Here is a 27191-nt window from a genome sequence, read left to right as displayed (position 1 = left end):
CGGGGGCAAACTACCTGCCCTCCAGGACACCTACACCACCCGATGTTACAGGAAGGCCATAAAGATCATCAAGGACATCAACCACCCGAACCACTGCCTGTTCACCCCGCTATCATCCAGAAGGCGAGGTCAGTACAGGTGCATCAAAGCTGGGACTGAGAGACTGAAAAACAGCTTCTATCTCAAGGCTATCAGACTGTTAAACAGCCACCATTGAGTGGCTGCTGCCTACACACTGTCATTGGCACTGACCCAACTCCAGCCACTTTAATAATGGGAATTGATGGGAAATGATGTAAATATATCACTAGCCACTTTAAACAATGCTACCTTATATAATGTTACTTACCCTACATTATTCATCTCATATGCATACGTATATACTGTCCTCTACATCATCGACTGCATCCTTATGTAATACATGTATCACTAGCCACTTTAACTATGCCACTTTGTTTACTTTGTCTACATACTCATCTCATATGTATACACTGTACTCGATACCATCTACTTTTTGCTGCTCTGTACCATCACTCACTCATATATCCTTATGTACATATTCTTTATCCCCTTACACTGTGTATAAGACAGTAGTTTTAGAATTGTTAGTTAGATTACTTGTTGGTTATCACTGCATTGTCGGAACTAGAAGCACAAGCATTTCGCTACACTCGCATTAACATCTGCTAACCATGTGTATGTGACAAATAAAATTTGATTTGATTTGATTTGATTTTAGAGGTGCCGCTTTCAAGGTGCGGGACTCTAACCCGGAAGCTTACAAGAAATCACGCTATGCCCTGCGACGAACCATCAAACAGGCAAAGCGTCAATACAGGGCTAAGATTGAATCATACTACACCGGCTACGACGCTCGTCGGATGTGGCAGGGCTTGCAAACTATTACAGACTACAAAAGGAAGCACAGCCGCGAGCTGCCCGGTGACACGAGCCTACCAGACGAGCTAAATCACTTCTATGCTCGCTTCGAGGCAAGCAACACTGAGGCATGCATGAGAGCATCAGCTGTTCCGGACGACTGTGTGATCACGCTCTCCGTAGCCGATGTGAGTAAGACCTTTAAACAGGTCAACATAAACAAGGCTGCGGGGCCAGACGGATTACCAGGATGTGTGCTTCGGGCATGTGCTGACCTCGCAGGTGTCTTCACTGACAACCTCTCCCTGATTGAGTCTGTAATACTTACATGTTTCAAGCAGACCACCATAGTCCCTGTGCCCAAGAACACAAAGGCAACCTGCCTAAATGACTACAGACCCATAGCACTCACGTCCGTAGCCATGAAGTGCTTTGAAAGGCTGGTAATGGCTCACATCAACAGCATTATCCCAGAAACCCTAGACCCACTACAATTTGCATACCACCCAAACAGATCCACAGATGATGCCATCTCTATTGCACTCCACACTGCCCTTTCCCACCTGGACAAAAGGAACACCTATGTGAGAATGCTATTCATTGACTACAGCTCAGCGTTCAACACCATAGTACCCTCAAAGCTCATCACTAAGCTAAGGATCCCGGGACTAAACACCTCCCTCTGCAACTGGATCCTGGACTTCCTGACGGGCCGCCCCCAGGTGGTGAGGGTAGGTAGCAACAAATCTGCCATGCTGATCCTCAACACTGGAGCTCCCCAGGGGTGCGTGCTCAGTCCCCTCCTGTACCCCCTGTTCACCCACGACTGCATGGCCAGGCACGACTCCAACACCATAATTAAGTTTGCAGACGACACAACAGTGGTAGGCCTGATCACCGACAACGACGAGACAGCCTATAGGGAGAAGGTCAGAGACCTGGCCGAGTGGTGCCAGAATAACAACCTATCCCTCAACGTAACCAAGACTAAGGAGATGATTGTGGACTACAGGAAAAGCAGCACCGAGCACGCCCCCATTCTCATCGACGGGGTTGTAGTGGAGCAGGTTGAGAGCTTCAAGATCCTTGGTGCTCCCATCAACAACAAACTAGAATGGTCCAAACACACCAAGACAGTCGTGAAGAGGGCACAACAATGCCTATTCAACCTTCAGTAAACTAAAAAGATTTGGCATGGGTCCTGAGATCCTCAAAAGGTTATACAGCTGCAGCATTGGTTGCATCACTGCCTGGTATGGTAATTGCTCGGCCTCCGACCGCAAGGCACTTCAGAAAGTAGTGCGTACGGCGCAGTACATCACTGGGGCAAAGCTGCCTGACAACCAGGACCTCTACATCAGGTGGTGTCAGAGGAAGGCCCTAATAATTGTCAAAGACCCCAGCCATAGACTGTTCTCTCTACTATGGCAAGCTGTACCGGAGTGCCAAGTCTAGGATAAAAAGGCTTCTCAACAGTTTTTACCCCCAAGCCATAAGACTCCTGAACAGGTAACCAAATGGTTACCCAGACTATCTGCATTGTGTCCCACCACCCGCCAACCCTCCTTTACGCTACTGCTACTCTCTGTTCATCATTTAAGCATAGTCACTTTAACCATACGTACATGTACATACTACCTCAATAAGCCTGACTAACCGGTGTCAGTACTGTATATAGCCTTGCTACTGATATTTTCAAATGTCTTTTTACTGTTGTTTTATGTCTTTACTTACCTACACACACACACACACACACACACACACACACACACACACACACACACACACACACACACACATATACCGGCGCACGTGACAAATAAACTTTGATTTGATTTGAAAAATAGAACAGGTTCAAATTAACAAAACACTTCATAAAACAAATGTAGGACCTTCTTCTGGGCCTTCTTCATTAACGCAGGCCTATTCATAGGAATGCTAGGCTATGATAAATAAATCAACACCTGACATACAGTAGGCCAAAAATAAATCAGGATTTTCACAAATTGGTCAAAACACTTAGGCTAGCCTACATCGTATCCAAATGTAGCCAGCGTGATAAAAACAATTAAACTTGAGCCTTCTGGTTACACAAACGTGGCGTTGATGCTGAAGAGGAAGATGGAGAACGAGGAAACATAGGCCTACACCCAGTAGACCAGTGCAAGCTGAGAGGGTAGCTGTGCAGCACAGTAGAGAAAATGAGGAAGATTGTAAGTCAGGGGTCAGTGATTACAAGCTACAGGGGTAAGCTACATGAAGGAAGGGTTTGGGATAAGGCTCAATATGAAATTGGACTGCTTTTATTCATTTTTGAATAAATAAAAGTATAAGCCTATCCTACCGGTAGCTCAAAAGTAGGAGCCAATTTTGTTTGCGTTGGCTACAAACTGCATTTCAAGGTCATGTGTACAGTTTCTGGATAAACAAGGTGTGCGATTTTAATTCATGGTGACTTTGTGTAGCCTACTGTAAGTAAACAACACACACACTCACAAACACAGAGTTGATGATTGATCATGCACACAGCAGAGCAGAGAAGGCCACAGAGAACTCAGAATTAGACATAGCATATCATTTAACAGATCACATCATGCTGTTCATAGAAATAATTTATTATGATTTACCAGCTTCTTGCAATTATTTATCTCGGGAAACAGGAGTGGGTTTGTGCGATAAACCTCAGTAACCCATCTCGAGACAAATGTGTATAGGTTAAGGTGGGTTAAGAAGCAAGGCATTACCGTGAGCGAAAGGACAAATAACTGTCATTGTATATATTACATAGCGTGTACTTGTAATGTCTGCTTCCAACTCACACCCTCAAACACGTAGATCCCCTGAACGCAGATCACTTTCCAGCCCACTTCCCAGCTCACACTCTCAATCACCTAGATTCCCTGATCGCGGCTCACTCTGCAGATCCCAATCACCTTCATTCTAATCACCTGTTCACACACCATTTAGTTCAGTTCTTTGCACCCCATCACTATGAGGTATTGTTTGTTTTGTGACACGTCTTTCAGAGCGCTGGGTTTCATGTGATTTACTCCTCCCGGATATGATAGCTTTTGCCTGCCTCACTAACGTCCCCTTTTGCCTATTCCTTGCCTGTAGTTTAGCCTATCGCATTTCCTGTTATCGACCTATTGCCTGATATCCTGGACTACGTTACTAGCCTTTTCCCTGCCTGTACTGTTGCCCTTTTGGAAGCCCTATGTATGACCTTCCGCCTGCCCCTGGACCCAGTTACCTGCCTCCTCCTGTGGTCCTTTGCAACACCTGCTGCGCCCTGCTCTTGTAACCAGCTCTCTGTCTCCCCTCAAGTTCATTACAGTACTACCATTTATGAGGTGTGTCTAGGGTGTGAAAGTGGAGAAAGAGAAGGAGGGACAGGAGGAATTGGAGAAAGGCACAGAAGGCAAAACAGGAAAAAGTTACAAAAGATGAGAGAGAACAGGGAGAGGTTGTTAATGGGTCGGGACTCTGGCAGTTTTATTTATAAACCTCATTGTTTTAATCTCTATCAATACCTGTAATTCCCTGCTTTTCCTCAGCCTTAAGTGACACGTAGATCCAGGAAATGACATGTTGATGGGGAATTGAGAATGCACTATTGAACATATAAGGTTGTAGATTAGGGCACCTGCCCAAAAGGCCCCTATTTCGTCGCTCAGTCATAGTTCCACTAGGGCTTAGCTTTAGTTTGACCAATTAGTCAATAAACAAGTCATCAATGCTTTTCCACCTATATATATATATATATATATATATATATATATATATATATATATATATATACACATACAGTTGAAGTTGGAAGTTTACATACACTTTAGCCAAATACTTTTAAACTCAGTTTTTCACAATTCCTGACAGTTAATCCTAGTAAAAAATTCCCTGTCTTAGCTCAGTTAGGATCACCACTTTATATTAAGAATGTGAAATGTCAGAATAATAGTAGAGAGAATGATTTATTTCAGTTTTTGTTTCTTTCATCAGGCCGCTCTGCAAGGATGAAACCACTGCTCCGCCATCAAAATGCCAGACTACGGTTTGCAACTGCACATGGGGACAAAAGATCGTACTTTTTGGAGAAATGTCCTCCGGTCTGATGAAACAAAAATAGAACTGTTCGGCCATAATGACCATTGTTATTTCTGGACGAAAAAGGGGGAGGCCTGCAAGCCGAACAACACCATCCCAACCGTGAAGCAAGGGGGTGGCAGCATCATGTTGTGGGAGTGTTTTTCTGCAGGAGGTGCACTTCACAAAATAGATGGCATCATGAGGTAGGACAATTATGTGGATATATTGAAGCAATATCTCAAGACATCAGTCAGGAAGATAAAGCTTGCATGCAAATGGGTCTTCCAAATGGACAATGACCCCAAGCATACTTCCAAAGTTGTGGCAAAATGGCTTAAGGACAACAAAGTCAAGGTATTGGAGTGGCCATCACAAAGACCTGACTTCAATAGTAAAGAAAATGTGTGGGCAGAACTGAAAAAGCGTGTGTGATCAAGGAGGCCTACAAACCTGACTCAGTTACACCAGCTCTGTCAGTAGGAATGGGCAAAAATTCACACAATTTATTGTGGGAAGCTTGTGGACGGCTACCCGAAACGTTTGACCCAAGTTAAACAATTTAAAGGCAATGCTACCAAATACTAACTGAGTGTATGTAAACTTCTGACCCACTGGAAATGTGATGAAAGAAACAAAAGCTGAAACAAATAATTATCTCTGCTATTATTCTGACATTACATTTACATTTAAGTCATTTAGCAGACGCTCTTATCCAGAGCGACTTACAAATTGGTGCATTCACCTTATGACCTCCAGTGGAACAGTAGTGCATCTAAATCTTTTCAGGGGGAGGGGGGGTGAGAGGGATTACTTTATCCTATCCTAGGTATTCCTTAAAGAGGTGGGGTTTCAGGTGTCTCCGGAAGGTGGTGATTGACTCCGCTGTCCTGGCGTCGTGAGGGAGTTTGTTCCACCATTGGGGGGCCAGAGCAGCGAACAGTTTTGACTGGGCTGAGCGGGAACTGTACTTCCTCAGTGGTAGGGAGGCGAGCAGGCCAGAGGTGGATGAACGCAGTGCCCTTGTTTGGGTGTAGGGCCTGATCAGAGCCTGGAGGTACTGAGGTGCCGTTCCCTCACAGCTCCGTAGGCAAGCACCATGGTCTTGTAGCGGATGCGAGCTTCAACTGGAAGCCAGTGGAGGGAGCGGAGGAGCGGGGTGACGTGAGAGAACTTGGGAAGGTTGAACACCAGACGGGCTGCGGCGTTCTGGATGAGTTGTAGGGGTTTAATGGCACAGGCAGGGAGCCCAGCCAACAGCGAGTTGCAGTAATCCAGACGGGAGATGACAAGTGCCTGGATTAGGACCTGCGCCGCTTCCTGTGTGAGGCAGGGTCGTACTCTGCGGATGTTGTAGAGCATGAACCTACAGGAACGGGCCACCGCCTTGATGTTAGTTGAGAACGACAGGGTGTTGTCCAGGATCACGCCAAGGTTCTTAGCGCTCTGGGAGGAGGACACAATGGAGTTGTCAACCGTGATGGCGAGATCATGGAACGGGCAGTCCTTCCCCGGGAGGAAGAGCAGCTCCGTCTTGCCGAGGTTCAGCTTGAGGTGGTGATCCGTCATCCACACGGATATGTCTGCCAGACATGCAGAGATGCGATTCGCCACCTGGTCATCAGAAGGGGGAAAGGAGAAGATTAATTGTGTGTCGTCTGCATAGCAATGATAGGAGAGACCATGTGAGGTTATGACAGAGCCAAGTGACTTGGTGTATAGCGAGAATAGGAGAGGGCCTAGAACAGAGCCCTGGGGGACACCAGTGGTGAGAGCACGTGGTGTGGAGACGGATTCTCGCCACGCCACCTGGTAGGAGCGACCTGTCAGGTAGGACGCAATCCAAGCGTGGGCCGCGCCGGAGATGCCCAACTCGGAGAGGGTGGAGAGGAGGATCTGATGGTTCACAGTATCGAAGGCAGCCGATAGGTCTAGAAGGATGAGAGCAGAGGAGAGAGAGTTAGCTTTAGCAGTGCGGAGCGCCTCCGTGATACAGAGAAGAGCAGTCTCAGTTGAATGACTAGTCTTGAAACCTGACTGATTTGGATCAAGAAGGTCATTCTGAGAGAGATAGCGGGAGAGCTGGCCAAGGACGGCACGTTCAAGAGTTTTGGAGAGAAAAGAAAGAAGGGATACTGGTCTGTAGTTGTTGACATCGGAGGGATCGAGTGTAGGTTTTTTCAGAAGGGGTGCAACACTCGCTCTCTTGAAGACGGAAGGGACGTAGCCAGCGGTCAGGGATGAGTTGATGAGCGAGGTGAGGTAAGGGAGAAGGTCTCCGGAAATGGTCTGGAGAAGAGAGGAGGGGATAGGGTCAAGCGGGCAGGTTGTTGGGCGACCGGCCGTCACAAGACGCGAGATTTCATCTGGAGAGAGAGGGGAGAAAGAGGTCAGAGCACAGGGTAGGGCAGTGTGAGCAGAACCAGCGGTGTCGTTTGACTTAGCAAACGAGGATCGGATGTCGTCGACCTTCTTTTCAAAATGGTTGACGAAGTCATCTGCAGAGAGGGAGGAGGGGGGAGGGGGAGGAGGATTCAGGAGGGAGGAGAAGGTTGCAAAGAGCTTCCTAGGGTTAGAGGCAGATGCTTGGAATTTAGAGTGGTAGAAAGTGGCTTTAGCAGCAGAGAGAGAAGAGGAAAATGTAGAGAGGAGGGAGTGAAAGGATGTCAGGTCCGCAGGGAGGCGAGTTTTCCTCCATTTCCGCTCGGCTGCCCGGAGCCCTGTTCTGTGAGCTCGCAATGAGTCGTCGAGCCACGGAGCGGGAGGGGAGGACCGAGCCGGCCTGGAGGATAGGGGACATAGAGAGTCAAAGGATGCAGAAAGGGAGGAGAGGAGGGTTGAGGAGGCAGAATCAGGAGATAGGTTGGAGAAGGTTTGAGCAGAGGGAAGAGATGATAGGATGGAAGAGGAGAGAGTAGCGGGGGAGAGAGAGCGAAGGTTGGGACGGCGCGATACCATCCGAGTAGGGGCAGTGTGGGAAGTGTTGGATGAGAGCGAGAGGGAAAAGGATACAAGGTAGTGGTCGGAGACTTGGAGGGAGTTGCAACGAGGTTAGTTGAAGAACAGCATCTAGTAAAGATGAGGTCGAGCGTATTTCCTGCCTTGTGAGTAGGGGGAAGGTGAGAGGGTGAGGTCAAAAGAGGAGAGGAGTGGAAAGAAGGAGGCAGAGAGGAATGAGTCAAAGGTAGGCGTGGGGAGGTTAAAGTCTCCCAGAACTGTGAGAGGTGAGCCGTCCTCAGGAAAGGAGCTTATCAAGGCATCAAGCTCATTGATGAACTCTCCGAGGGAACCTGGAGGGCGATAAATGATAAGGATGTTAAGCTTGAAAGGGCTGGTAACTGTGACAGCATGGAATTCAAAGGAGGCGATAGACAGATGGGTAAGGGGAGAAAGAGAGAATGACCACTTGGGAGAGATGAGGATCCCGGTGCCACCACCCCGCTGACCAGAAGCTCTCGGGGTGTGCGAGAACACGTGGGCAGACGAAGAGAGAGCAGTAGGAGTAGCAGTGTTGTCTGTGGTGATCCATGTTTCCGTCAGTGCCAAGAAGTCGAGGGACTGGAGGGAGACATAGGCGGAGATGAACTCTGCCTTGTTGGCCGCAGATCGGCAGTTCCAGAGGCTACCGGAGACCTGGAACTCCACGTGGGTCGTGCGCGCTGGGACCACCAGATTAGGTGGCCGCGGCCACGCGGTGTGGAGCGTTTGTATGGTCTGTGCAGAGAGGAGAGAACAGGGATAGACAGACACATAGTTGACAGGCTACACAAGAGGCTACGCTAATGCAAAGGAGATTGGAATGACAAGTGGACTACACGTCACGAGTGTTCAGAAAGTTAAGCTTACGTAGCAAGAATCTTATTGACTAAAATGATTAAAATGATACAGTACTGCTGAAGTAGGCTAGCTGGCAGAGGCTGCGTTGTTGACTATGTAGGCTAGCTGGCATTGGCTGCGTTGTTGACACTACACTAATCAAGTCGTTCCGTTGAGTGTAATAGTTTCTACTGTGCTGCTATTCGGGGCTAGCTGGCTAGCTAGCAGTGTTGATTACGTTACGTTGCGTTAAAAGAACGACAATAGCTGGCTAGCTAACCTAGGAAATCGCTCTAGACTACACAATTATCTTTGATACAAAGACGGCTATGTAGCTAGCTATGTAGCTAGCTACGATCAAACAAATCAAGCCGTTGTACTGTAATGAAATGAAATGAAAAATGTGATACTACCTGTGGAGCGAAGCGAAATGCGACCGGATTGTTGAGTGCAGAAGTTCTGTTCGGTAGACGTTGGCTAGTTGTTGGCTAGCTAGCAGAGTCTCCTATGTTAAGGACGACATAAAACTACACACTCTAAACTACACAATTATCTTGGGTACGAAGACAGCAAAGACAACTATGTAGCTAGCTCACACTACACTAATCAAGTCGTTCAGTTGAGTGTAATAGTTGTGCTGCTAATCGGTAGACGGTGGACTAGCTAACGGTGGACGTTAGCTAGCTGGCTAGCTGCAGGGCAGTGTAGATTGCGTTAGGACGACGAAATACGATAATTACGCAATTATCTATGATACAAAGACGGCTATGTAGCTAGCTAAGAAGAAATTGCTAAGATTAGACAAATCAAACAGTTGTACTATAATGAAATGTAATGAAATGTAATACTACCTGCGGACCGAGTGCAGATGCGACCGCTCGCTCCAACCCATATTCTTGCATGTCATACTGTATGTTATTCTGAATTTCTGAGGTGATGATACAATAATTTTACAGCATAGATACATTGATACATTGATTATTATACAGGGTTATAGTGACATTTCACATTCTCAAAATAAAATAAAGTAGTGATCCTAACTGACCTAAAACAGGTCATTTTTACTAGGATTAAATGTCAGGAATTGTGAAAAACTGAGTTTAAATGCATTTGGCTAAAGTGCATGTAAACTTCCGACATCAACTGTATATACATTTACATTTACATTTAAGTCATTTAGCAGACGCTCTTATCCAGAGCGACTTACAAATTATAATGTAGGCACTAATATGTTCACTATAACCCTGTATAATCAATGTATCTATGCTGTAAAATTATTGTATCATCACCTCAGAAATTCAGAATAACATACAGTATGAACAGTTTAACTTAACTTCTTGGATATAAGGGGGCGCTATTTTAATTTATGGATAAAAAAACGTTCCCGTTTTAAACAAGATATTTTGTTACGAAAAGATGCTCGACTATGCATATAATTGACAGCTTTGGAAGGAAAACACTCTGACGTTTCCAAAACTGCAAAGATATTGTCTGTGAGTACCACAGAACTAATGCTACAGGCGAAACCAAGATGACATTTCATACAGGAAGTGCCCCAGATTTTGAATGTGCTGTGTTCCAATGTCTCCTTATATGGCTGTGTATGGGTCACGAATGAGCTTAGACTTTCTGTCGTTTCCCCAAGGTGTCGACAGCATTGTGACCTATTTGTAGGCAAATCATTGGAAGATTGACCTTAAGAGACTACATCTACCAGGTGGCCGCTTGGTGTCCTCCGTTGCAATTATTGCGTAATCTCCAGCTGCGTGTATTTTTTGTTTGCTTCGAGGAGAAACACAGCTGCCACGAATGATTTATCATCGAATAGATATGTGAAAAACACCTTGAGGATTGATTCTAAACAACGTTTGCCATGTTTCTGTCGATATTATGGAGTTAATTTGGTAAAAAGTTTGGCGTTGTAGAGACTGCATTTTGATTATTTTCTTAACCAAACGTGATGAACAAAACGGAGCGATTTCTCCTACACAAGCAATCTTTTTGGAAAAACTGAACATTTGCTATCTAACTGAGTCTCCTCATTGAAAACATCCGAAGTTCTTCAAAGGTAAATTATTTTATTTGAATGCTTTTCTTGTTTTTGTGAAAATGTTGCCTGCTGAATGCTAGGCTTAATGCTATGCTAGCTATCAATACTCTTACACAAATGCTTGTGTAGCTATGGTTGAGAAGCATATTTTGAAAATCTGAGATGACAGTGTTGTTAACAAAAGGCTAAGCTTGTGAGCCAATATATTTATTTCATTTCATTTGCGATTTTCATGAATAGATAACGTTGCGTTATGGTAATGAGCTTGAGGCTATGATTACGCTCCCGGATACGGGATTGCTCGACGCTAGAGGTTAAACTGCAAACTGCCCCAACCCTATGACTCAGAGCACAGTGTCATGATTGTCATGTTATCATTCAAATCAGGACACGTAAACTAATACAGCTGACTAATAAAGCTTTGCAATATCATAACAGGTCCAGATTTCCTGTCGTCTCAACTGGCTGCACAATATATTAATTAATCCATGTTCCACTTAGCACATTAAGCGATGAGGCATATTGTGTGGCAGCCCCTCCTACATCGCTTTTTGGACACACGCAGGTCTCTCTTGTTGTACATCAGCGCTGCGTTGGCACCCTAGAATTCCCTTGGCTGATGCCAGTTTCATTGAACACCTGAGCTGCCAGCACAGAGAGCACAGAAACACCCACTCCCTGGCACACACCCAAACACATGCACGCGTGCAAGCACACACAGAGTGCATGCTGGGGAGAGACAGATGATGCCGATAGCTCCTGTTCTCAGCTCAACATCCAATAAAAAACAGCCAACACCACCCCAAACACTGAGCCCAGTTTGACTTTCACCATCTACCTTTATCATTTTACAGACGACAGAGTCAAAAAGACTTCTGAGTGTCACACCCTGACCATAGTTTGCTTTGTATGTTTCTATGTTTTGTTTGGTCAGGGTGTGATCTGAGTGGGGATTCTATGTTGTGTGTCTAGTTTGTCCGTTTCTGTGTTTGGCCTGATATGGTTCTCAATCAGAGGCAGGTGTTAGTCATTGTCTCTGATTGGGAACCATATTTAGGTAGCCTGTTTGGTGTTGGATTTTGTGTCTGATTGTCTCCTGTGTCAGTGTTTGTACCACACGGGACTGGTTTCGGGTTTTCACATTTATTGTTTTGTAGTTTGTTCATGTATAGTTTTTCTTATTAAAAAACCATGAACTTCAACCACGCTGCGTATTGGTCCGCCTCTCCTTCAACAACAGGATCCCGTGACAGAATCACCCACCACAACAGGACCAAGCGGCGTGGTGACAGGCAGCGGCAGCAGGAGCAGCGAAGTATGGACTATACTACTTGGGAGGAAATAGACAGGTGGGCGGTAGACCCAGGGAGAGTGCCGGAGCCCACCTGGGATTCGCTGGAGCAGTGCGAGGAGGATTATAGGAGAATGGAGTTGGAGACACGAGCACGGCGACGCGGACGGAAGCCCGAGAGTCAGCCCCAAAAATGTCTTGGGGGGGAGGAACACAGGGAGTATGGCGAAGCCAGGTAGGATACCTGCGCCAACTTCCTGTGCTTACCGGGGGGCTAGAGAGACCGGGCAGGCACCGTGTTATGCTTTGGAGCGCACGGTGTCCCCAGTGCGGGTGCATAGCCCGGTGCGGTACATTCCAGCTCCCCATATCGGCCGGGCTAGAGTGGGCATTGAACCAAGTGCCATGAAGCCGGCTCTACGCATCTGGTCTCCAGTGCGTCTCCTTGGGCCGGCTTACATGGCACCAACCTTGCGCATGGTGTGGCCTGCATAGCCCACGGGTTATTCCACCTCGCCGCACTGGCAGGGCGACCGGGAGCATTCAACCAGGTGTCCTCGGTGCTCAAGAGCTCCAGTGCGCCTGCACGGTCTGGCTATCCAGTACCACCTCCACGCACCAGCCCTCCGGTGGCAGCTCCCCGCACCAGGCTTCCTGTGCGTGTCCTCGGCTCAGTACCACCAGTGCCAGCACCACGCATCAGGCCTACAGTGCGCCTCACCTGTCCAGCGCTGCCAGAACCTTCCTCCTCTCCAGCGCTGCCGGAGTCTCCCGCCTGTCCAGCGCTGCCAGAGCTGCCAGTCTGCAAGGAGCTGCCAGAGCTGCCAGTCTGCAAGGAGCTGCCAGTCCTGCCAGTCTGCATGGAGCTGCCAGTCTGCATGGAGCAGCCAGAGCCGCCAGTCTGCATGGAGCAGCCAGAGCCGCCAGTCTGCATGGAGCAGCCAGAGCCGCCAGTCTGCATGGAGCAGCCAGAGCCGCCAGTCTGCGTGGAGCAGCCAGAGCCGCCAGTCAGCATAGAGCAGCCAGAGCCGCCAGTCAGCATAGAGCAGCCAGAGCCGCCAGTCTGCATGGAGCAGCCAGAGCCGCCAGTCTGCATGGAGCAGCCATGGAGCAGCCAGAGCGCCAGTCTGCCAGATGGAGCAGCCAGAGCCGCCAGTCTGCGTGGAGCAGCCAGAGCCGCCAGTCTGCGTGGAGCAGCCAGAGAGCCGCCAGTCTGCATGGAGCCAGAGCCGCCAGTCTGCATGGAGCAGCCAGAGCCGCCAGTCTGCATGGAGCAGCCAGAGCCGCCAGTCAGCATGGAGCAGCCAGAGCCGCCAGTCTGCATGGAGCAGCCAGAGCTGCATGGAGCAGTCTGCCAGAGCCGCCAGTCTGCATGGAGCAGCCAGAGCTGCCAGTCTGCATGGAGCAGTCAGAGCCGCCAGTCTGCATGGAGCAGCCAGACGCCAGTCCAGCAGCCAGAGCCGCCAGTCTGCATGGAGCATGGAGCTGCCAGAGCTGCCAGTCTGCATGGAGCAGCCAGAGCTGCCAGTCTGCATGGAGTTGCCAGTCTACATGGAGCAGCCAGAGCCGCCAGTCTGCATGGAGCAGCCAGAGCCGCCAGTCTGCATGGAGCAGCCAGAGCCGCCAGTCTGCGTGGAGCAGCCAGAGCCGCCAGTCTGCGTGGAGCAGCCAGAGCCGCCAGTCTGCATGGAGCAGCCAGAGCTGCCAGTCTGCATGGAGCAGCCAGAGCCGCCAGTCAGCATGGATCTGCCAGAACCGCCATTCAGCCAGGATCTGCCAGAGCAGCCAGTCAGCCAGGATCTGCCCCTCTGTCAGCCAGTAGGGAGCTGCCCCTCTGTCCCGAGCTGCCCCTCAGTCCAGTGGGGTCATTTAGAAGGGTCGCCATGGTTAGGAGGCCACGGAAGCGGACAATGTGGCAGACTAAGACTATAGTGAAGTGGGGGCCACGTCCAGCACCAGAGCCGCCACCGCGGACAGATGCCCACCCAGACCCTCCCCATTAGGTTCAGGTTTTGCGGCCGGAGTCCGCACCTTGGGTGGGGGTACTGTCACACCCTGACCATAGTTTGCTTTGTATGTTTCTATGTTTTGTTTGGTCAGGGTGTGATCTGAGTAGGCATTCTATGTTGTGTGTCTAGTTTGTCTGTTTCTGTGTTTGGCCTGATATGGTTCTCAATCAGAGGCAGGTGTTAGTCATTGTCTCTGATTGGCAACCATATTTAGGTAGCCTGTTTGGTGTTGGGTTTTGAGGGTGATTGTCTCCTGTGTCAGTGTTTGTACCACACGGGACTGGTTTCGGGTTTTCACATTTATTGTTTTGTAGTTTGTTCATGTATAGTTTTTCTTATAAAAAAAACATGAACTTAAACCACCCTGCGTATTGGTCCGCCTCTCCTTCAACAATAGGATCCCGTGACACTGAGTGAATTCAATATTCCCTCATTTTATTTTATTTTTTATTTTTTAAATGTTCACCTTTATTTAACCAGGTAGGGCAGTTGAGAACAAGTACTTATTTACAACTGGCCAAGATCAAGCAAAGCAGTGGGACAAAAACAACAACACAGAGTTGCACATGGCATAAACAAACGTACAGTCAATAACGATAGAAATATATATATACAGTGTGTGCAAATGAAGTAAGGAGGTAAGGCAATAAATAGGCCTATAGTGGTGAAGTAATTACAATTTAGCAATTTACACTGAAGTGATACATGTGCAGATGAGGATGTGCAAGTAGAAATACTGGTCTGCAAAAAAGCAGAAAAACAAAAACAAATATAGGGATGAGGTAGGTAGTTGGTTAGATGGGCTATTTCCAGATGGGCTGTGTACAGCTGCAGCAATCGGTAAGCTGCTCTGACAGCTGATGCTAAAGTTAGTGAGGGAAATACAAGTCTCCAACTTCAGTGATTTTTGAAATTCATTCCAGTCATTGGCAGCAGAGAACTGGAATGAAAGGCGGCCAAAGGAGTTGTTGGCTTTGGGGATGACCAGTGAATTATACCTGCTGGAGCCTGTGCTATGGGTGGGTGTTGCTATGGTGACCAGTGAGCTGTCCATTCTTAGCCTGTAATTTTGGTAATTTGTGTGTATTATGAAAGATTGTGCTTATGTGTAAAAATTACGTAGAATTGCATGAAGTGTTTATAAAAGGCAGATTTTTTCTCGGACTTGCAAACACCATGATAGATTCATGCAATGTTTTTTGTATAAAGGAGATTTTTCCACCCCTACTGTTGTCCACGGTGGTCTGCGAACCCACAACCTTCTGGCCCGCAGCCCTGTGCACTATAAAACTGATTTTGTTGACAGCTAATGCTTACAGGATGAAGAACCATTTCTAAAAAGAAGTACATTAATGGGGGGTTTAGGTCAAATATATTTCTCTGAAGGGAGGCACATCCATTTTTATTTCAGAGATTTTCTCCATGTAACCGTTATTATGAATAAGTCAAATAAAATCGTCATTTGTCACGTTCCGAATAAAACTGGTAGACCTTACAGAGAAATGCTTACTTTACAAGCCCTTAACCAACAATGCAGTTTGTGGAAAAATAAGTGTTAAGAAAGTATTTACTAAATAAACTGAAGTATGAAAATAAAATAAAATATATATATATAAAAAAAGGAGAAAAGAAAAAAAAGAAAAGGCAATTAAAGAGAAACAAAATAACAGTAACGAGTCTATATACAGGGGGTACCGGTACAGAGTACAGAGGGTACTGGTACAGAATACTGTTCACTCCATAAGCTAGCTTTGCTATGGAGAGACATTTTAAAGTGGAAGACTTGATTTGCTCATTTATTTATAGGTGTTGGCTAAAGCCTGTGTTGACCTTGTGTTTAACCAACCTGACAGCAGCTAGCTAGCTTAGCTTGGCAATAGCTGCAGCTGGCTAAACTATCTAGCTAGCTGATATTTCTCTGTCACTTCACAGTTATGCCAAGATAGCAAGATGTACCCGTGTCTGGAATGTGTTTCATGAGACACTCGTTCTACAACACCGTGCTACGAAAGAAGCTTGCAACTAAGTTTAATCAGCTCATGTAAAGACATGTTACCGCTGAAACAATGTCAACAACTGTGAGTTGAATGCGAGCTTAGCTGTCAACACAATATTCTATAACGGTCTAGTTTTGTTTCTCTCCGTATGTCTGCTGTTAGATCTTTCCTGGGGGACAAATCCCCAAATAAAATGCCTACATGTGTAGCTACAGTGCCTTCAGAAAGTATTCATACCCCTTGACTTTCACATTTTCACCCCATTTATACACAATAATGACAAAGTTAAAACATGTTTTTAGAGACATTTGCTAATTTATTGAACATAAAAAAAAAAAAAAATTTACATAACTATTCACACCACTGGGGCAGTGCATGTACAGCTGTGAGTCTTTCTGTGTATGCCTCTATGAGCTACCTGGATTGTACAATATTTGCACATTATTATTGCACATGATTTAAGTTGGTTGATGCTAGACAGCCATTTTCTAATCTTGCCATAGATGTTCAAGCCGATTTAAGTCAAAACTGTAACTAGGCCACTCAGGAACATTTCATGTTGTCTTGGTAAGCAACTCCAGTGTATATTTGGCCTGGTGTTTTAGGCTAGTGTCCTGCTGAAAGGTACATTAATCTCCCAGTGTCTGTTGGAAAGCAGACTGAACCAGGTTTTCCCATACGATTTTGCCTGTGCTTAGCTCTATTCCATTTATCTTTAACCTTAAAAACTCCCTAGTTCTTGCTGATGACAAGCATAACCATAACATGATGCAGCCACCACCATGCTTGAAAATATGATGAGTGGTACTTAGTGATGTGATGGATTTGCCCCAAACAAAGCACTTTGTATACAGGACATAGGGTACAATTCTTTGCCACATTTTTTGCAGTTTTACTTTAGTACCTTCTTGCAAATAGGATGCATGTTCTTGAATAAGTTTACTCTGTATGGGCTTCCATCTTTTCACTCTGTCATTTAGGTTAGTATTGTGGGGTAACTACAATGTTGTTAATCTATCACAGTCATTACACTCTGTCACTGTTTTAAAGTCACCATTGGCCTTCATGGTGAAATCCCTGAATGTTTTCATTCCTCTACGGCAACTGAGTTAGGAAGAACGCCTGTATCTTTGTAGTGACTGGCTGTATTGATACACCATCCAACATGTCATTAATAACTTCACCATGCTCAAAGGGATATTTAATGTCTGCTTTTATTTTTACCCATCTACCAATAGGTGCCCTTCTTTGTGAGGCATTGTAAACCTCCCTGGTCTTTGAGATTGAATCTGTGTTTGAAATCCACTGCACACTGCTCATGTGGGGTACAGAGATAAGGTAGTCATTCAAAAAATCATGTTAAACACTATTATTGCACCCAGAGTGAGTCCATGCAACTTATGATGTAACTTGATCAGCAAATTGTTACTCCTGAACTTATTTAGGCTTGTCATTACAAAGAGGTTAAATACTTACTGACATTTCAGCGTTTCATTTTAATTCTTTTCTAAAAACATAATTCCACTTTGACATTATGGCCAGTGATACAAAATCCCAATTTAATCCATTTAAAGTTAAGGGGTGTGAATACTTTCTGCAAGACACTGTACATGTGGACATTGCACATACATGACCAGCTTAAGATATATTTGTGTTGCAATTCCCGACCCTGGTCCTCCAGTACCCCTAACATAACACATTTTCCTTGTAGCCCTGGATAAACACACCTCATTCAACTCATTGAGGGCTTGGTGATTGGTTGACAAGTTGAATCAGGTGACTCGTCTGTTCTCTCTGATACGGCAAGCGGTACCGGAGCGCCAGGTCTAGGTCCAAAAGGCGCCTTAAACAGCTTCTACCCCCAAGCTATAAGACTGCTGAACAATTAATCAAATGGCCACTGGACTATTTACATTGACCTTTGTTTTTACACTGCTGCTACTCGCTGTTTATTATCTACAGTATATGCATAGTCACTTTACCCCAACCTACATGTACAAACTACCTCGACTAACCTGTACATTGACTCGATACCGGTACCCCCTGCATATAGCCTTGTTATTGATATGTAATTTTATTGTGTTACTTTGATTTGATCTTTCAACATCCACTATAGCTTGTTGAATAGATTTGGTCACATGAGAGACATTCCTTCCCCTCTTCCATCATCAGCATAGGGAAGCCCCAATACCCCTACTACATTCGAAGACACATCGTTAATCATAATATTGAACAAAATAGGACTGATAGCACTGCCTTCAGGAATACCATAGGCATCAGATAAAATCAGATAAATCTCAACATCAACTGTTCAGAGGAGTCTGTGTGATACAGGCCTTCATGGCTGAATTGGTGCAAAGAAACCACTACTAACGGACACCAATAAGAAGAAAGGGCTTGCTAGGGCCAAGAACCATGAGCAATGGACATTAGACCGGTGGAAATTTGTCCTTTGGTCAGGAGTCCAAATTGGAGATTTTTGGTTCTAACCGCCGTGTCTGTGTAAGATGCGTTGTGGGTGAACGGATGATCTCAACATGTGTATTTCCCACCGTAAAGTATGGAGGAGGAGGTGTTATGGTGTGAGGGTGCTTCGCTGGTGACACTGTCTGTGATTTATTTACAATTCAAGCATTCTGCAGTGATACACCATCCCATCTGGTTTGCGCTTAGTAGGACTATCATTTGTTTTTCAACAGGACAATGACCCAACACACCTCCTGGCTGTGTAAGGGCTATTTTACCAAGGAGAGTTATGGAGTGCTGCATCAGATGACCTGGCCTCCACCATCACCTGACCTCAACCCAATTGAGATGGTTTGGGATGAGTTGGACCGCAGCGTGAAGGATAAGCAGCCAGCAAGTGCTCAGCATATGTGGCATATACTCCTTCAAGACTGCTGGAAAAGCATTTCGTATGAAGCTGGTTGCCAAGAGTGTGCAAAGTTGTCAACAAGGCAAAGGGTATCTACTTTGAATAATCTAATATATATATATATTGATTTGTTTAACACTTTTTTGCTTACTACATGATTCCATATGTGTTATTTTGTAGTTTTGATGTCTTCAATATTATTCTACAAGGAGAAAACAGTAAAAATAAAGAAAAACCCTTGAACGAGTAAGTGTTCTAAAATTATTGACCGATAGTGTACTTTAAGATGGTAGGTGACACAATTACTGAACGGAAACACCTGTGTCAATTAACCACTTCCATTTGCTGTACCAATAGAAACAAGGAACACTTAACACTATTATTATTTTCACCTGCTGGTCATCTATGAACTTTTGCACATCTTGAAGAACAATCTGGCCTTAATGGCCAAGTATTATTAGAATCTCCACCCAGCACAGCCAGAAGAAGACTGGCCACCCGTCAGAGCCTGTTTCCTCTCTAGGTTTCTTCCTAGGTTGCACTGAGTGTGCTGTTCCACAAGTAATTTAGTCAATGTACTGTATGTATGATGAGGCTGAGTAATACATTGTTCACGCCATTCCACAGACCTTTTAACCCAGGACCAAATTTGGGAAACTCTGAGCTAATCAACTCTCAAACACCAAGGATGCTAATCAAACACCAAGGATGAGAACAGTGGACACAGTAGCCACACGGCCTGGATTTTAACCTCTTAGAGCCCACTCTCCCGGATCCGGGATCGTGACTACGGCTCAAGCTCATTAGCATAACGCACAATGCGAAGAAATATTCCTAAAAATATTTAACCTCCACACATTAACAAGTAAAATAGCTCAAATGAAAGATAAACAAGTTGTTTATCTACCCAGCAAGTCAGATTTCTAAAATGTTTTACGGCGAAAACATAGCACATATTTATGTCAAACCACCACCACAGACATAGCTCATTTGCATAGCCAAGTAGGAAAAAATATGCAATCAACAAACGCAGGATTAAAAGAAAAATCATTTCACTAACCTTTTGAAATCTTCATCAGATGACAGTAATATAACATGTTACACAGTACATTCATTTTTTTTCTCAATAATCTGCAATATATATCCATAAATCTCTGTTTACAATGACGCATCGTTCAAAAAATGCTACTAAAATGTCAGGAGAAATGCCGATAGCTCCGGCAGATAACGTCAGCTAACAAGGAATACACATCATAAACTTTGACTAAATATTCATGTTTTACATATGTATAGGAAGATACACTTCTTCTAAATGCAATCGCTGTGTTACATTTATTTTTAACGTTACAGGTTGCGTTCACTAGGCTATACTAGGAGTCGGCGCTCCAAAGGTAGCATTATGGCTCCTCTATCTTGGAGTCGACAGAAACCCAAAATTACCACATAAATATTCCCTTACCTTTGCTGTTCTTCCATCAGAAGACCTGGAAGGGATTATACTTACCAAAACAGCGTTTAGTTTTCAAGTCTGTGTCTTTGGTTCTCAAAACGACACATTTCGGTCCAAATGTAGGCAAAATTCAAGTGGATGCGCACCAAAACGTCGAAATTACATATCATATGTCGAGTAAACTTGTCAAACTATGTTCATAATTAAGCTTTAACATGTTATAAAGGTGCACAGAAATCGTGAGGACGAACAGAAACACACACGTCGTTTAACCGATCCTGAGGAAAAGACATCACCCGGCCAGAGCGCGCGTAACAGTCACCTGCTGAACACGTACAGACTGTTCCCAGAGCGGTAGCTGTTTGGGAAGTGCGTGTGCGATGACGTCAAAGTTGGGCCAACTTTTTCCATGACAAGAGAGCATTTGGGAGAATGCATGCCCTGGGAGTTCTGCTTTACATAGAGACAAAATTTAAACGGTTTTAGAAGCTTTAGAGTGTTTTCTATTCGATAATATTTTTTATATGCATATATTAGCAATTTTGGGGAAAAATATTTTCAGTTTACTATGGGCACGCACTTTCTCCAACGGGGGCAGTATAGAGGGGGAGCTCTATTATTAATAGCCTCCAGTCCAGCTGAGGTGCACCGATCCAGTTCTGATGCACTACAAAGGCCCCTGGCTATAGGCCCACAGGTCTGAGCCAAGAAACCAGGTGCACAAACAACTCAAGGTTAGGCAGTCTACTCTTGCTTCCAGGTGCATCACAGGAGTGATTTAGTGCCAGCTTCTGCTAAGCAGGGCCATCTTGCCCCTGTTCCCCACACATATAGGCACTGAGCGGGAATCAAAGTACCAGATTAGCGGTTAAATATCAGCATTAAAGGTTTGTTTGGCTAGGCAAACCACCCGGGGTAGGAACAATGGCTGGCTGAATCTGGACAGGATGGGAGGAGGGAGGGAGGAAAAGAGCGAGAGAGGAGGGGGAAGCATGTTTTTCTGAGCCATATATCAAGAAGTGCTCCTTTCTGAGGGGAGAAGTAATAGAACAAATATATAGGCTATTTCAGATTATTTACAGTGCACTGTCAATTAATCCACTCTTTCTCAGAAGAAAGCGGAGAGTGTGCCCACCCGCCCATCCTACAATACCCAACGACTGGGTTGGCGCCCCCCCTTGGGTTGTGCCGTGGCGGAGATCTTTGTGGGCTATACTCAGCCTTGTCTCAGGATGGTAAGTTGGTGGTTGAAGATATCCCTCTAGTGGTGTGGGGGCTGTGCTTTGGCAAAGTGGGTGGGGTTATATCCTTCCTGTTTGGCCCTGTCCGGGGGTGTCCTCGGATGGGGCCACAGTGTCTCCTGACCCCTCCTGTCTCAGCCTCCAGTATTTATGCTGCAGTAGTTTATGCGTCGGGGGGCTAGGGTCAGTTTGTTATATCTGGAGTACTTCTCCTGTCCTATTCGGTGTCCTGTGTGAATTTAAGTGTGCTCTCTCTAATTCTCCCTTTCTCTCTTTCTTTCTCTCTCTCGGAGGACCTGAGCCCTAGGACCATGCCCCAGGACTACCTGACGACTCCTTGCTGTCCCCAGTCCACCTGGCCGTGCTGCTGCTCCAGTTTCAACTGTTCTGCCTTATTATTATTGGACCATGCTGGTCATTTATGAACATTTGAACATCTTGGCCATGTTCTGTTATAATCTCCACCCGGCACAGCCAGAAGAGGATTGGCCACCCCACATAGCCTGGTTCCTCTCTAGGTTTCTTCCTAGGTTTTGGCCTTTCTAGGGAGTTTTTCCTAGCCACTGTGCTTCTACACCTGCATTGCTTGCTGTTTGGGGTTTTAGGCTGGGTTTCTGTACAGCACTTTGAGATATCAGCTAATGTACGAAGGGCTATATAAATACATTTGATTTGATTTTGATTTGATTTGACCACCCAGCAGTCTACGCTATCTGTGAAGAAACACTTGTTTTCCACTCCCTTAACCAAAATGTTCTCTTTGTTTCTGTTCAAGGCGAAGTTAGTATGCATTAGTAAATGGGAGAAGGGGGAAATAGTGGAATGGAATGCACACTGCTGATGGTGGCTGAAATAATGAGGGGTTTGCTGCTCAGATGACTGTGGAGGAACCCAGCGGAGTTCTGACTGACTGGTAATAGCCTGGTATTTGGGTAGCCTAGCGTTAGCCTAGCCGGTAGTCTAGCCGTTAGCCTTTACCTGCTCGCTTTTAGCAGGTAAGCCGTTAGTACGTTAGCCGTACCTTTGACGATTAGCTCTGCGTAGTTGGAGACCCCAGAGCCACCATCGGAGCGGATGACACAGCGATAGCGGCTGGTGCTTCTCTGAGACGTGTCCCCGACGCTGACGGTGGCTGAGAAACGCCGGTGGTTCACCACCCGCGTCACCATGAGGGCTGTGTCTTTACCATTCCACTGCTGTAGAGAGAGAGAGAGACAGACACTTTGTTACTAACACATTAGTCACATTATCACGTCGGTATGGTAAAAAAGGACAAACTCCACATATGGACATTCAAATCTGTTAACCAAAGAAACCAGCAGTATGGTTAATGTCAGAAACTGCAACTTTTTCACAACACTTTTTTCTTACGATATCAACTCGACTATAACAACCTCCCAAAAGTAATTTATTCTAGCATGTACCTGATACTTTTATTCTGCCCTGGATACTACTCCATTGCAAATTCCATTACTATAAGATGAAAACATGCTAGTGCAGTACATTGGTGGCTGATAGAGAGGCAGTCGTCCATATCAAAACAACACTTTATACTCAGGGCACAGATTGTATGGATATCCCCACAGAGTTTATACCATTACAGTGTTTGAGCAAGTACAGCAAGGAACTGGACCATGCTGTAAGTGTCATTTCACAAGGATGGGGTCATAACATTGCAACAGAAATCAACTCAAATGCCCTGTGTATTCTACTTAATTGAAAAAGCTACAGAAGCTAGTCACTAAAGGTGGATGCATCCACAGCTACATCTATGAATTTGAGATTGGTTACTTCTCCAGCCCCATCCCTCAGGCATGGCTGCCATCTGTTATTTTTCTAATTAAAGATTGCAGATTTAAGGTGAGAGGGATAAGATGGATGACATCTATAATGGACCGAAGGGAAGCAACTCGCCTGTAGCCACAGTTGGTCGTGTTGTGACCACTTCCCCCCGGCGGTACACTGGAAGGTGGCGTTCTGGCCCACATTCACCTCCACATTCTGCAGCCGCAGGAAGTGAGGCGCTTTCCCTGCAAAGGGGCGGGAAACACACTCAATACAATGACTAGGCATGCATAAGCACAAACACATACTGTATCAACTGTTTGACATGCATTGAGTAATTGAGAAAGCTGAGTTATGTGAGGAATAAAGAAAACAAATGCACACAACATTAAATTACCATCAAAACAGTGTTTTGTAGATCAGTGTGCTTTTTCTTTTCGTTCTAAAATCTAAAGTTAAGATTTCAGGTCACCTTTCCTTCCCTTCCGTAGAATTCTCTCCCCTGGTGTGCTCAATGCACATTAATGTCCAGCTGAAAAGCAAATGAACCGAGACTGCTCTGTATGGCATTGAAACGGCATTGAAACGGCATCTCCTAATCTCATTTTCACCGTGCCTAGAAATGTAGGCCTAATAGTGTATTCATTGATCATTTCAATACGAGAATTTATCTTGACGTTAATTTCCCCCATTGAAGAAAAAGCAGACTGGATTCCTTTACTCTGCAATTTATTTACCTTTACTTCCTAATCTTATTTGAATTCAGCACTGAGTGCTCTGTCCTAATTCCCAGGGAAAGCTCTAAGTCTAAGTACAGAAAGAGAAAGAAAGAAAGAGAACACATCTAGGACACTGAGTGCCTTGGAGGAGTCCAAAGATGTGAGGCAAAGACATTCTGTCAGCTTTGAATGATGAAGGCCCTGAGTTTGTTCCTTCTTCTGTGCTCCACTATTTACCTCATCCTCCCTCTACTCCCCTTGGTCTGTGTGTCCCCCACTCCCAAAAACACATACGCACACACAGCCTGCTAGACAGGAGTGTGAGACCAGATGATGCTCCATGGGGTAGTGTCACTTACGGCATGGGTGGGCCAACACTCGGACCTCGTCCACCGCGATGAACCCTGGATGGCCCTGTACGGATACAGACTCGAATATCACCTACCGCAAAGGTGGAGAGGAAGAGAGATGGGGAGAGATGGGAGTGGAGAGAGTGAGAAACAATTTGTACAGGCATTTTTCGTTACCCCTGCAAAACTCAACTGGACACCCTGTAAGAATGGCATCCACAATGCTGTCAACAACATTCACCATCTCTAACTACACACCCTTCAAAATGAAAGCTTGTTGCCACATTGACAGCAGCTCTTTCCATTGGGACAGCTGCAGCAATATATTCAAGTAATAATTAACAAACAATACAGGCGGATTGCTGCTGCTGTTCACATATGGGCCTGGCAGAATGTGCAGGCCAGTAGAGCAGTGCCATGTGCTCGGGACATGTGGGGCTCACACAGGGCTCTCGGTGAAGGCTGCCAGACTGGGAAGAGGGACTCAGGCCTTCAGGTCTCTGTGGCCAGATAGAGACAAATACGTATTTCACATTATAGGGCCAACCCAAACCCGACTCTGATATTTTATTTTCACATTGTCCTTTCCAGCACATTACTACAACTATGTTTGATGTGTAACCAGGCCAGCCCAGTACAGCTTGGCTTGGCTCAGCTCAGCTTGCTCATCAAGCTGAGCTGACAAAGGTAAAAATCTGTTGTTCTGCCCCTGAACAAGGACGTTAACCCACTGTTCCTAGGCCGTCATTGTAAATACGAATGTGTCTTAACTTACTTGCCTAGGTTAAATAAATAAATAGGACAAGAGAGAGGGTTGGAGGGGGAGAGGAGCCTCCCTACACAGGTATAGTCAGGTGTTTTAGTCATTGCTCATAATAGGTTAGGTTTGCTGGAAATAACTAAATGAGAAGCATTTTATACAGAATGTTAAACACCAGTCACAACGTCAACAGTGTAGAGGCGACTCCAGGATGCTGGCATTCTAGGCAGAGTTGCAAAGAAAAATCCATATCTCTGACAGGCCAATAGACACTGGACAGAGGGACTCTGCCTAGAAGGCCAGCATCCCGGAGTCGCCTATTCACTGTTGCCGTTGAGACTGGTGTTTTGCGGGTACTATTTAATGAAGCTGCCAGTTGAGGACTTGTGAGGCATCTGTTTCTCAAACTAGACACTCTAATGTACATGTCCTCTTGCTCAGTTGTGCACCAGGGCCTCCCACTTCTCTTTCTATTCTGGTTAGAGCCAGTTTGAGCTGTTCTGTGACGGGAATAGTACACAGTGTTGTACGAGATCTTCAGATTCTTGGCAATTTCTCACATGGAATAGCCTTCATTTCTCAGAACAAGAACAGACTGACGAGTTTCAGAAGAAATTCTTTGTTCCTGGCAATTTGAGCCTGTAATCGAACCCACAAATGTTGATACTACAGATACTCAACTGGTCTAAAGAAGGCAAATTCTATTGGTTCTTTAATCAGCACAACAATTTTCAGCTGTGCTAACATAATTTCAAAATAATCTTCTAATGCTCAATTGGCCTTTTAAAATGATAAACTTAGATTAGCTAACACAACGTGCCATTGGAACACAGGAGTGATGGTCGCTGAAAACGCCTATGTAGATATTCCAGCTACAATAGTTATTTACAACATTAAAAGTTGCCTACCCTGTATTTCTGGTCAATTTGATGTAATTTTAATGGACAAAAATGTGCTTTTCTTTCAAAAACAAGGACATTTCTAAGTGACCCCAAACTTTTGACCACTAGTGTATATGCATTTTTGTATTAATGGAAAATTAAACATTAATATTATTTGATAAGATAACCCCCTGAGTCAATACATGTTAGAATCATATTTGGCAGTTATTACAGCTGTGAGCCTTTCTGGGTAAGTCTCTAAACGCTTTCCACACCTGGATTGTACAATATTTGCCTATTATTCTTAAATAAATTCTTCAAGCCCTGTCAAATTGGTTGCTGATCATTGCTAGACAGCTATTTTCAAGTCTTGCTATATATTTTCAAGACCATTTAAGTCAAAACTGTAACTAGGCCACTCAGGACAATTCCATGTTGTCTTGGTAAGTAACTCCAGTGTATACTTGGCCTTGTGTTTTCCATTATTGTCCTGCTGAAAGACGTATTGGTGTCTGTTGGAAAGCAGACTGAACCAGGTTTTTCTCTAGGACTTAGCCTGTGCTTAGTTCTATGCATTTGATTTTATCACCTCAAAAATGATTTAGTCCTTGCAAATGACAAGCATACCCATAACATGATACAGCCACCACCATACTTGAAAATATGAAGAGTGGTACTCAGTGATGTGTTGTGTTGGATTTGATTCCAACCATAATGCTTTGCACAGTATTCAGGACAAAAAAGTAATTTCTTTGCCATTTTATTTGCAGTTTTACTTTAGTACCTTATTGCAAACAAGATGCATTGTTTTCACTCATTTAGGTTGATATTATGGCATATCTCAAATGTTGTTGATCCATCCTCAGTTCTCTCCTATCACAGCCATTTAACTCTGTAACTGGTTTAAAATCACCATTGCCCTCATGATGAAATCCTCTCCATCAACTGAGTTAGGTTGGACACCTTTATCTTTGTAGTGTCTGAGTGTCTTGATACACCATC

General features: G+C 45.2%; 1 protein-coding gene across 1 annotated transcript in view; it reads right to left on the bottom strand.

The window, feature by feature from the left end:
- The window catches only part of LOC135572904 (receptor-type tyrosine-protein phosphatase T-like), a 201277-nt gene that overhangs the window by 117748 nt on the left and 56338 nt on the right, over positions 1-27191 (bottom strand). The window contains exons 4-7 of the mRNA XM_065021620.1: positions 24992-25048; positions 24558-24639; positions 23609-23724; positions 22716-22890 (exon numbers count right to left, since the gene is read on the bottom strand). Coding sequence (XP_064877692.1) covers positions 22716-22890; positions 23609-23724; positions 24558-24639; positions 24992-25048 — 430 coding nt within the window. The remainder of the gene's footprint in view (positions 1-22715; positions 22891-23608; positions 23725-24557; positions 24640-24991; positions 25049-27191) is intronic.

The sequence above is a fragment of the Oncorhynchus nerka genome, linkage group LG2, assembly GCF_034236695.1.
Source record: "Oncorhynchus nerka isolate Pitt River linkage group LG2, Oner_Uvic_2.0, whole genome shotgun sequence".
Classification (NCBI taxonomy): domain Eukaryota; kingdom Metazoa; phylum Chordata; class Actinopteri; order Salmoniformes; family Salmonidae; genus Oncorhynchus; species Oncorhynchus nerka.
The sequence above is the reverse complement of the archived record's forward strand: the minus strand, read 5'-3'. Positions and strand labels throughout refer to the sequence as shown.